The sequence below is a fragment of the Bubalus bubalis genome, chromosome 10 (assembly GCF_019923935.1).
Source record: "Bubalus bubalis isolate 160015118507 breed Murrah chromosome 10, NDDB_SH_1, whole genome shotgun sequence".
Taxonomy (NCBI): domain Eukaryota; kingdom Metazoa; phylum Chordata; class Mammalia; order Artiodactyla; family Bovidae; genus Bubalus; species Bubalus bubalis.
Window position 1 is genome coordinate 6,728,183 of NC_059166.1, and position 13,123 is coordinate 6,741,305.

Consider the following 13,123-nt stretch of genomic DNA (forward strand, 5'->3'; position numbering starts at 1 on the left):
TAAAGAGTGCTAACTTTTTTCACTCTCCTCTTTCACCTTCATCAAGGGGCTCTTTAGTTCTTCTTCATTTTCTGCTGTTAGCATGGTGTCATCTGCATCTCTGAGGTTGTTATTTCTCCCAGCAATCTTGATTCCAGCTTGTGATCATCGAGACCAGCATTTTGCATGACGTGCTCTGCATAGGGGCTTCCCACGTGGTGCTAAAGAACTCACCTGCCAATGCAGGAGACGTAAGAGACGCAGGTTCGATTGCTGGGTTGGGAAGATCCCCTGGACAAGGGCACGGCAACCCACTCCAGTATTCTTGCCTGGAGAAACCCATGGACAGAGGAGCCTGGCGGGCAGTAGTCCATGGGGTCACAAAGAGTCAGACACGACAAGTCACTTAGCATACACTCTGCATAAAAGATAAATAAGCAGGGTGACAATATACAGCCTTGACAATATACAGTTCCCAATTTGGAACCAGTCCATTTTTCCGTGTCCAGTTCTAACTATTGCTTCTTGACCTGCATACAGGTTTCACAGGAGGCAGCTAAGGTGGTCTGGTATTTCCATTACTTTAAGAATTTTCCACAGTTTGTTGTGATCCACACAATCAAAGGCTTTCGTGTAGTCAATGAAGCAGAAGTAGATGTTTTTCTGGAATTCTCGTGTATAGTACAATGGATGTTGGCAATTTGATCTCTGGTTCCTCTGCCTTTTCTAAATCCAGCTTGTACGTCTGGTAGTTCTCAGTTCACAAACTGTTAAGCGAAGTGAAGTCACTCAGTCATATCCAACTCTTTGCTACCCCATGGACTGTAGCCTACCAGGTTCCTCCATCCATGGGATTTTCCAGGCAAGAATACTAGAGTGGATTGCCATTTCCTTCTCCAGGAGATTGAACCTGGGTCTCCCACATTGTAGGCAGACGCTTTACTGTCTGAGCCACTAGGGAAGTCCGTGTACTGTTAAGGCTAGCTTGAAGGGTTTTGAGCATTACCTTGCTAGCATGTGAAATGAGTGCAATTGTGTGGTAGTTTGAACTTTCTTTGGCATTGCCCTTCTTTGGGATTGGAATGAAAACTGACCTTTTCCAGTCCTGTGGCCCCTGCTGAGTTTTCCAAATTTGCTGGCATATTGAGTGCAGCACGTTCACAGAATCATCTTTTAGGATTTGAAATAGCTCAACTGGAATTCCATCGCCTCCACTAGCTTTGCTTGTAGTGATGCTTCCTAAGACCCACTTGATTTCACACTCCAGTATACCTGGCTATAAGTGAGTGACCACACCATCATGCTTATCTGGGTCATTAAGACCTTTTTTGTACCCTTCTTCTGTGTATTCTCCCCACCTCCTCTTATCTCTCCTGCTTCTTTTGGGTCCTTACCATTTCTGTCCTTTATTGTGCTCATCTTTGCATGAAATGCTCCCTTGGTATCTCTAATTTTCTTGAAGAGATCTCTAAAGCAGAGCAATTGATGTTCTATGAGTTGACTAAGTGGTATAAGTTCTTTTGGACTTATTTTAACTGAAACATATTTTAACTGAAAGGCAAAACTATAAATGTGTACTGTTGTCTAGACATGAAAGAGAACGCTTTCTATTCTTCCTTCTATTAATAGGGATGGAAAGAATATATTTGCTAGACGAGTGGCTACATGCCACGCATCTTATCTCTCTGGGACCCTGGCAGAGTCCACAGTCCATGCTGACTGCTTTGGCTTTTATATAAGTTTTCTTTCTATTTTTCTTCTACCTGGTAATTGCCAAGCTTTTTTTTTAACCTTGTTATATATAGGCACATTTTTATAAACGCTCTCATAGTTTCTCCAGTGTTTCTCTGTATTGATACCAGATCAGGGGTCTATAAAGGCTGAGTCAACCACGTTGCTAAAATCAGAATGAATAACCTATTTCACAGAACGTAGTCCTGAAAGAACGAGGTAAATACGGCAGGTCCATAGGGTCATCTAGAGGGAGTAAGGTGTGTATGCACTTGTACATGTGTGCAAGCCTGAAACAGGCAAGCATTGTGTTTCATCGTCTTTAGTGGGGAGGCTGTTAGAAGGGAGGAGGCTGAAAATTCAGAACACAGTCAATACCCAATTGAAAAAGGCCCCGGAAATAGAAATGGCCTTGAGGGGCTGTCAGTGGGCTCAGAGCAGGGAAATGGAAGCACATAAAAACCTCAGGGATGCTCTGACTCAGACAGATTGACCATCATCCTATTGGCTCGAGACACTAAAATACCAAGGTTCCTTTCCATTTTTTTTATGTATTATATATTGTTTTGAAATAAGTAGGAAAACAAAATTTTTTAAATCTTGTTAACTATTATGAAGTTATCTTATGTTCTTTTATTTTTAGGGAAAGAGCTTTTCTCTGTTAAGAACTGGGTATGAAATGAAAAATATTTTGTAGTTTGTTATCATCACTTAGAAAATAGGCTTATCAAGATAAAATCTAATGATTTCTTACTATTAAAATTGCCTTGGGGCTGATCTCAAATTAATATATTATTTTTGTCTCCTTTTTGTCATAAACTCATGCAGTTGATTTACTAGGGAAAAAAAAAATCGTGGTTACTTGGCAGATTTTTTCTGTGGTCTTTTAAGGAAGACCAAACTTTTTAGGACTTATATATATTGATTTATTAGTACTCCCCTAACTTTAAGAACTTGAGTATTTGACTAGATTGGGGGAGCATAATAGACAAAATCTTGTCATAGATAAATCTCTGTTAGATAATCTTTTATTTCTAAATTCTACTTTTCTATTTGCCAATGAGATATGAATGACTCTTTAACATGCTTTGATGATTTTTCTTTTGACTTGGAGGAAAGTTCGGGTTTATATACTGTTTAATATTATAGCTAAATTCAAGGATCATTTATTTAAAATTTTACAAGGCCTGGTACTATGAGAATATTAATATCAAGTAGACTTGGTGTCTACTTTCACAGAGATCATAGTCTTACAAGAGAAGAGAAACATAACAATATCATGATGAAATAGTGAATCATTAGAAATATATGTAAGTGGATGGCATGATGAGTAGGTCAATTGGGTATTATAAGTCAAAGCCTTCTAGAAAGAGCTTGTATCTGAACTTGGATTTAAATAGCTGATTGGTCAATATGGTTGTATGAAAAATAAAAGTTAAGAAAATCAATCTTCATAGTTTGCAAGGTGTTTCCAGTTTTGCAAAGGTGGCATTGATATGTGCGAGCCCAGGGCTCAGCAGCACAGTTCTCACGGAGCATACCCTAAGCAACCCTACAAGATTCCGGAAAGTGTCCTAGGACGCACGTTGCATCTCCAGCCTCAGGAGGACTAGAGGAAATGTCTTTGCCTCCGCAGGAGCCCCGTCCTGGTTTTCCAGTGCACACACCGCCACGTGATCTGCTTGGACTGTTTCCACCTGTACTGCGTGACCAGACTCAATGATCGGCAGTTTGTCCACGATCCGCAGCTTGGCTACTCTCTGCCTTGTGTGGGTAAGTCTACCACTGTTTCCTCCATTTCTAATTGATTAAGAACAGAAAAAGGAGAACTGTTGATATAAAACTGTCTTAAATATACCCAATTCCCTAATGAGGAATTGAAACTCCAGAATCTATTTGATCATGGTTGGGCAAGAAGATTAATATTTGAATCACAATATAAAACCCTAGGGTTTGAAGGACCTGTGTTGAAATAGAAAATGTATAATCTACATAAAGGCATTGAAAATAAATTTTAAAATATTATTCAGCCAATGTATACAAAGTATGTCTATCAATTCACCCTGAGAAGTAGAAATTTATTAACCTGGATTTAGAGCAATTTTTTATCATACACCTCTATTGCTAAAAATTTTGAACACCTACATAAATATTATATGAAAGAACATGTATTTAAAAAGAAAGAATGATACAAAGCTGAAATATCTGTTTAAATGCTTTATATCTTCCAACGTTGCAAAACATCCTTTACTTGTGCTATATCATTATCATTAGATGTATTTTTTTAATGAGGTGAAATTCACATAACATACAATTAACCATTTTAAAGTGTACAATTCAGTGGCATTTTTTGCTTTAATATTGTTATGCAGTGACCACCACCTCTTTCTAGTTTCAAAACTTTTTCATCACTCCATAATAATACTCTATATCCATTAAGTAGTCACTTCCCATTCTCTATTTCCCCCATCATTTGGCAAGCACTAATCTGTTTTGTTTTGTTTTGTTTTTTGTCTCTATGGACTTGCCAATTCTAAATATTTCATATAAAAGGAATCACAAAATCTGTGACCTTTTATGCCTGCCTTTTTTTCACTTGGATACTTGTTTCTGTCTGGATGTATGTTTTCATTTCTCTTGGAGTGCAGTTTTGGGATCATATGGTAATTCTACCTCGTAAGGACCCAACAAACTGTCTTCCATAGCTGCTTCATCATTTTAATTTCCACTACCAGCTTACAAGCGTTCTTATTTCTCTACATTCTCACCAACACTTGCTATTAATATTTTTCTATTTTTTAAGTAGCCATCTTATTAAATATAAAGTGGTATCTCATGGTTTTGATTTGCATTTCCTTAATGACCAATGATGTTGAATGTCTTCTCATATGCTCATTTGCCATTTGTATATCTTCTCTGGAGAAACGTCTGTTCAAGTCCTTGGCCTGTTTTTAATTGGGTTGTTTGTCTTTTAGTTGTTAAGTTATAAGAGCTCTTTATTTATTCTGGATTCTAGAGCCTCACCGTTACATGACTTGCAAGCATTTCTCCCATCCTGTGTCTTTTCACTTTCTTTACAAGGCCCTTTGATACACAAAAGTTTTAAATTTTGATAAAGTCCAGTTTATATTTTCTTTTGTGCCTTTGATGTCAAACTTTAGAATATAGTCCCAAATCCCATTTCATGAAGATTTCCCCCTATGCTTTTTCTTATAGCTTAGCTCTTATATTTAGGTCATTGATTCCTTTTAAGTTGATTTCTATATATTTGGAGTGTGGCAGGGGATCTGGTTCCTTTAAAATAGGAAATGGCTTTAGAAACCACAGCCCTAGTGCTGGGTGTGCTCACTGTTACGAGGTTGGTCACTCTTTCTAGGCCTAGCTGAAAGAGCTAGGAGACATGCATTTTTTAAAAGGTAAAAACTGCATTTATACTGACATTTTCACTTTATATCCAGGGTTATGGAATTCTTACTTGAAGTCACTGATCTTAAAACTGTCATTGCTTCCTCACTTAGCAAAAAAATCTTGCTTCTGAGTGATATTAACATAATTACTCATTTTTCTCATTTCATAATACGTATACAATAGTATCTGTTTCAGAATACCAACACCATCACCAAAGTGTGATTACTGAAAACAGTGTTAATTCAGTTTGTTTTGTCATTAGGGCATATTGTTATAGGGATATAGAGTCATGTACAGTTACTGTATAATTATGTCACCAATTTCACACATATTTTTAACTATTTTAAAATGTATTTTGTTTTCATAGTTTATATTTTTATATTTATATAAAATATTAACATGATTCCAAAATCAAAACTATGAAATAATTATGTTCAAAGAAATACAACTTTTATTTCCATTCTCTTGAATATTCCTTTTCTCTATGATGTATGTATAGACCTTTATTTGAAAAAGTTCCCATTGTAAAACACATAAACAGATTATAGATGATGTAGATATTGAAGAGATTTGAATCATCTTCTTAAGTAAAAAGTAGAATACTGTGCATATCTGTCTCCACCTTCCTTTTTTTTTTAACTGTACATTATATATTTTGTAGATCTCTCCCTAGTAATATGTGTATATTTTCTTCACAGAAAAATTAGCATTATTGAATTCCATTTGGTGGTTATACTTTACTGTTCCCATATGGTAAACACTTAGTTTTCACTTTTTTTATTATTACAAATATTGGTACAACCAATAGACTTGTATACACATGTATTTTCATAGTCTTGATCAGAGTATCACTGAGATGGATTCCTAGAGTGGAATTGCTGTATTGAAGGGAAATATATGTATTTATTTTTATGTTTCCAAACTCTTCTCCCCAAAAGTGTGCTGTCTTCCATTCTCACCAGTGACATGTAAGAGCGGCAGGTCCCACACCACCTCACCAGCAGAACAGCCACAGGCCTTTGGGGGCCACTTTCCAATCTTACCTTTGCAAAAATGGCATTTCCACATGCATATTTTTTCTCATTTTGAACGAGGCTGAGTATCTTAAGTTTAAGATCCTTTTACACTTCTTTTTCTCCATCACTTAAAAAAAATCTCACCTTTTTCTCAAGGGATAGGCTAAGTGAATACATATTTTTTTCTTCAAAAGTATTTTCTATATAGGACACATTTGACAGTCCCTTACAGCAGCAGGAAAAGCTAACAAGGTTCAATCTCTTATATTTTTATAACGAATGTGTGTCAACTAGCTTTTACTTCACTATTTCTTTGCCAAAGGATAACTGACAGCTTCTAAGTGAAATAAAATATTTGCCTGGTTAAGCTGTATCTCATTGAAATGCATTATATGAATTTACTATGGTTAGTTATCTTTTAAATACCATTTTTTTACATTAACTGTGTTAATGACATTTTTATAACTCTATGCATTCCTGAGTTCGTCTTCTTCATTTTAACTGTGAATGAGGTAGGGAATGAATGAATTTTAAATATGCTTACTTTGCATGTTTTTTGGGGGGGAATCCTTTCAAATATTTTTGTGACTGTATCTACTTTATTACCAGACATATAAATGTAATATTCCATAAAGTTTTGCTTTTATTTTCTAAAATGCCACTTACCATTGAGAAAGAATCTTCTCTGACACATCTTTGCTTTCATGTTAAACAGGAGGCAGAAAGCTGCCTATCTGTACATTTTGTTATTAAAACAGAATGTAGCAAATAACCACAAACTGAGACAGGCTGGAAACAGCAGTTCTGCTGGGTGGTAAACACCCTACACTGTGCAGGTCATGCCGAGGCTTGCTTCTTCACATCTGCTAGGTGTTTTAATATGTGTCTCCAAAAGTGCTCACTCATAACAAAACGCAGTTCAGCTTGTCACTGTATTACTTGCTGTGTATTATTTCAGCCTTCTTCATTTTATAATTTGAGGACTGAAATTATATTATCAATATTTAACATATTACGTGAAAACAGGTCTTCTAATGCTATTGTAGTTTCTTGTTGTTGTAAAAGACAACCTGAATTGTCTTGACTGTTTGCTCAACAGAGGTGCTCCTCACATTAATTACTTGCTTAGTTTTTAAATGCCGTGCTACATGTCATAGCTTCACACCTTCCTCAGTTTGTATCTCAGAGCTTATTATATTCAAAAGATGAAGCGCCCTGTTAAGGGTAGTAGTTCCTCACAGTGTTGAGGACCACTGTTCTCTTCTTTGGCTTCTGCTTTACTGCTTAGTGCTATCTTTAATTAATGGTTTCTCTGCAAGAAGCTCGAACCTTTTAAAATCACTTTTAACAGAGCTGGTTGGGTGAACATGAGAGAATCCGTCCCTAATTCTTTTAGCCAAGGACAGATAATGCTCTCCAAAAGGGAACTGATAAAGCAGGGCTTTCTAGGAGCCTGTGTTGTAGGACTCGCCTGCCCCTCAGGATGTCCCCCGTACAGTTCATGACATGCGATTATTTGATGAGACCAAGGTGTGAGATACCAGTGTAGGCCCTAATATGAACCGCCATAAACAGGTGAGTCACTCGCACATATCCTTGGGTGTGGACGAAACACTGGAGGAGCCAAATTCAAATCCTGACTCTGAGACTCACTCCCTGTGTAATTTAGGGCAAGTTACTGAACTTTGATTTGCCTCAGTTTCACTTTAAGGTAAAATAGGGGCAGTACAATAACATCTAGCTTAGATGTTGTTGTGTAGATGAATTAAAATAATGCCACATAAAGCACTTTTCAGTTAAATGCTGAAGACGCTGGGCACATGGTGAATATTGGCTTTTGTTATTTTGTTGCTATATAAGCATGTATTCCCGCAGTATGTATAAAATGTTTCTGTGCATGTATGTGTATACTGACAAAAGAGCATGTATTTAAACATTCTTTATTTTATTTATTTATTTTTTACAATATATTTAACTGTAGGTTGATGTTTCCTGCAATTTAATGCCTAAAATCAGCCAATTATCAAGCATTACTCACCTCTCCAGCTGTCTGGCCATCTTTTCCCCTTGGTTTATTTGACTTTGACTTGACTCTCTGAGCATGAAACAAGACACGTACTATAAAGTAGAAACTTAACAGAAATGGAAAATCAAAGCTTTTTGAACTATAAATAGAAACAGCAGACTATCAGAAACAAGAATTTATCAATGTCATGTTATTTCCATGGCACAGTCTGCACCCAAGGTGGGGTTAATTAAAAAGTTATGTTAGTTAACATCTATGAGTGTTATAAATAAAACTTAGTATGTATGAAAAGCAAAAATCATGGTCAGTTTCCATAAGGGAACTGAGAATGTATTGAAAGGGCATCTTCGTGGGAGCTGGATCACTCCAGCAAGGCTCAGAGTCTATACCAGATCCACACAGTAAGTCAATGTGTTACTGGCCCCGTGGAGCAGGGTGCTGTGAAGCATCTTCTTGACTGCCCTTGGATGACCTCAGCAGTTCAGTGTAAAATGACTGGACCGCAAGAGTCAGACCCAGGGTTATCACTGGCTTTGGACACTTGGGAGCACATCTTTTTGGTTTCCCTGAAGAGATGTGCCTTTGCACCACGTCAGTTTAAAACGCCTTGTCAAATGGTTTTAGGACCCTGTGATGACTACTAGCTTTCTTGTGGATTATAGTTCTTCCAAGAAAATTAAAGCAAGATTAGTTTATAGAAGCAAGGGGCATTTACTGATAAATTCATAACTTTCTAATTTTTATTTTATATTAAAGTATAATTGATTAATAATGTTGTGTTTCAGGTGTACTGCAAAATGATTCAGTTATATATATATTTTTTTTTTTCAAATTTTTTTCCGATTTAGGTTATTACAAGATATTGAGCAGAGTTCCCTGTGCTTATACACTAGGTCCTTGTTGATCATCTATTTTAGATATAGCAGTCTGTATGTGTCCGTCCCAAACTCCCAGTTTATCCCTTCCTTTTAACTACGAAGTGGAAGTGAAAGTGGCTCAGTCATGTCTGACTCTTTGTAACCCCATGGACTATACAGTCCATGGGATTCCGCAGGCCAGAATACTGGAGTGGGTAGCCTTTCCCTCCTCCAGGGGATCTTCCCAACCCACGGATCAAACCCAGGTCCCCTGCATTGCAGGCGGATTCTTGACCAGCTGAGCTATCAGGGAAGCCTATTTAACTATGAAGTTCATGTCTAACCACAAGTGATGAATATTCTCACAGTGGACATACAGCTTGAATTCACTCCTTCAGTTTTCTGGCTGTGGGTTTCGCATGAAGAGATAAATGGGAGACTTATTGGTAAATAACATTTGGATTTGCTTGGTGATTGTATTCCTACTTTGATGCTCACAAAAAGCATGTGTTATTTTGTTAGAGTGACATGGGTATGATGTCAAATAGGTGTCTGTCTCTTGCACAGCCCTGTTTGAGATTGTTCTTCCTCACTTTGTGGTACATGCAGCTATTTAACCCTCACACCTCCCCAAATCTATACAAAACAGCCCTTTCCTTAAAATCCATTATTTAGTATATCCAGAACCTGGGAAACAAGCCATTCGTTAGGGTTTGAATAGTGACATTATGAGTAAAATGTCAGTTTTTTACTTCCCTGGTGGCTCAGATGGTAAAGAGTCTGCCTGCAATGCAGAAAACCTGGATTCAATCCCTGGGTCGGGAAGATCCCCTGGAGAAGGAAATGGCAACCCACTCCAGTACTCTTGCCTAGAAAATTCCATGCATGGAGGAGCCTGGCAGGCTACACAAAGAGTCGGACACGACCCAGCAACTAAAACACACACACGTGAGTAAAAAAACACAGATTAACACAGATCAGTTTTCTGGGACTATTAACTATATATCAAAAAGTAGAGATTGTAAGTAGAATTAGCAAACAATTAAATATTTTTCAAATTACACTGGTTCCATATAAGCCACAAGAGAGCTAGATAAAGCAGTTATTTCTGTTGCTGTGTGACTCACATACCAAATGTCCAGCTAACAATATCCATATAAATCCACCATATCTGCATACAAGTCCAATACCCCTTACCCTCAAAATGTCTGTAATAAGATGTACTTTTTTCCAAACCTGATCTTTCAAATCTTTTCCAACCTCCTTAAGCTTAATGCCTTCAAAGCTCTATTTTAGACAGATGCATTCTTCAAGGTGTGACCAGTCAACAGTGAACCAACTATTTCCATTGCCATAATTTTTATGATGAACAATTAAAACTGCCTCAAAATACCATTCAAGTAGAAATCCTGCTTCTTTTGTATGAGCTCCTCATTTGACCAGAAATTATGTTATGCTTTATAAGAGTGGAATGCTGAATTTTGTTTCCCTGATAGTTAAAAATAAGTCATGATTAGAGCCCTTACTGAGTACTTTCCCTGTATAAGGTCCCACTGGGATGCTTACATACATACATTCATTTAATCCCCACAAAGCCCTATTGGGCTGGATGTTGTCATTCTTCCAGTTTAGAGATGAAGACTTTGAGGCTCACAGAAGTTCACTAAACTGCACATGGTATTGCAGCTGGTATGTAACAGAACCGGTATTTATCCAGCTAGCTGTGGCTCTAGAAGTGTGCTCTTAATCACTAGTTCAGTTCAGTCCAGTCGCACAGTCGTGTCTGACTCCTTGCGACCCCATGAATTGCAGCACGCCACGCCTCCCCGTTCATCACCAACTCCCAGAGTTCACCCAAACTCATGTGCATCGAGCTGGTGATGCCATCCAGCCATCTCATACTTCTCCTCCTTATCACTAGATAGCATATTAAAAAGCAGAGACATTACTTTGCCAACAAAGGTCTGTCTGGTCAAAGCTGTGGTTTTTCCAGTAGTCATGTATGGATGTGAGAGTTGGACCATCAAGAAAGCTGAGCGCCAAAGAATTGCTGCTTTTGAACTGTGCTGTTGGAGAAGGCTCTTGAGAGTCCCATTTGGAAAGACTCATGCTGAAGCTAAAACTCCAATACTTTGGCCACTTTATGTGAAGAACTGGCTCATTGGAAAATACCCTGATACTTGGAAAGATTGAAGACTGGAGGAAAGGGGGAATGACAGAGGATGAGATGGTTGGATCGCATCACTGACTCGATGGACATGAGTTTGAGTAAGCTCCAGAAGAGGGTGATGGACAGGGAACCCTGGTGTCCATAGGGTCTCCAAAGAGTCAGACATGACTGAGCAACTGAACTGAACAGAACTGAACTGATGTAACAGAGCCGGTATTTAGTCATCTAGTTGTGGCTTTAGAAGTGTGCTCTTAATCACTATACAAGCCGATAAGCCTGTAAACACCAAAGTGCCATACCTCTAAAAGCTCTATGGGAAAGAGCATCAAGGGAAGAGTGTCTCTAATTTGGGGGCACTTTTTTCATATTTAAACCAGAAGCAAACTTGACAAGTAGGAATTCTCTGTATTTTTCAGAGGAAGAAATAAAGGCTCAGTAGGATTGAGTCAGAGAATGCGATGGCACCCCACTCCAGTACTCTTGCCTGGAAAATCCCATGGATGAAGGAGCCTGGTATGCTGCAATCCATGGGGTCGCTCAGAGTCGGACACGACTGAACGACTTTCCTTTCACTTTTCACTTTCCTGCACTGGAGAAGGAAATGGCAACCCACTCCAGTGTTCTTTCCTGGAGAATCCCAGGGACGGGGGAGGCTGGTGGGCTGCCGTCTGTGGGGTTGCACAGAGTCAGACACGACTGAAGGGACTTAGCAGCAGCAGCAGCAGGATTGAGTGAGCAGCATCACAGAGTCAGGAAGGGTTGAGCTGAGATCTCAACCCAGCTGGTTGCGCCGAAGCTCTGTTTCTCCCCACTCCCACCCTGCTTCTCTCTGGCCTGTGCTTCTCAACCTGCACTGCGCATTTCAATAACATGGCAGTTTGTTAATTTTCAATCGGAGGATAATCGCTTTACAGTGTTGTGTCAGCTTTCGCCATCCAACAATGTGAAGATGGCACGAGCCGCAGTGCCCAGGCCAGGCCTCCGGCCGCCTGGGTGAGGACCTCTGAGGGCAGCCCTGGTATCTGATAGAGGTCCCACATTTAAAAGTTTGAGCACTTCTTCCAGGTGAGCGTTCTATGAGTAGTGAGGTATTTTCCGTGGGAGATCATAGCATTAATAAGCCTGAAAATACTCCCACTGCCCTTATCTGTTTTCCCACGAGTGAGGTGACTTGCTAAACAGCATAAGGTTTTTCAATAAACATTAAGGGAGTTGAAAAAGAGGTGGACAAACACAGACAAAATGGCCTGTTTCCAGGGCCTCTAACAAACTCTTGCATGAAGTTAAGGGCTTCAGGAAGAACTTCATAATTATTGTGAAATATTGGCTGTGTTTTTGATGTATCTACTGTTATTACATTCCTTGCTAGGAATTAATTTGAAGTGCCAAAGCCCTTTGTGGATCTGCTCTTAACACTGAGTGTCACTCATCCACCTTGGTGGGGTCTCAGGGATTTAGGCAGATTTATTTTTAGAATTCAGGCTTCCCAGGTGGCACTAGTGGGAATGAACCCACTTGCCAATGAAGGAGACATAATAGACACAGATTCAATCCCTGGGTGTGAAAGATCCCCTGGAGGAGGGCATGGCAACCCATTCCAGTATTCTTGCCTAGAGAATCCCCATGGACAGAAGAGCCTGGCAGGCTGCAGTCCATGGGGTCTCAAAAGAGTCAGACATGACTGAAGTGACTTGGCATGCAGACACATTTTAAAGAGCAGCTAAAATGAAAATAGAATTTATATGATGAAGACTCTGTGTTTTCCTCTAGTCCACTGTGAGTCCTGGTAGCTTTGAGGTGTCCCAGGGCAGCTCCCACCTTCCCTGTAATATGTGGGATGCGAGAGCACCCCCTCTCTGCCTTCAACACTTGACCGTTTTTACCTTTCTCCTCTCAGTTCACTTTTCATACAATTCCCATCTTCGTATAACACAGA

At 39.0% G+C, this 13,123-nt stretch overlaps 1 protein-coding gene across 8 annotated transcripts in view; it reads left to right on the forward strand.

The window, feature by feature from the left end:
• The window catches only part of PRKN (parkin RBR E3 ubiquitin protein ligase), a 1,206,600-nt gene that overhangs the window by 772,290 nt on the left and 421,187 nt on the right, over positions 1–13,123 (forward strand). For all 8 annotated transcript variants that reach the window (XM_044924574.2, XM_044924575.2, XM_044924576.2 and 5 more), the window contains one exon: positions 3,347–3,483. In XM_044924574.2, the coding sequence (XP_044780509.2) occupies positions 3,347–3,483 (137 nt within the window). The remainder of the gene's footprint in view (positions 1–3,346; positions 3,484–13,123) is intronic.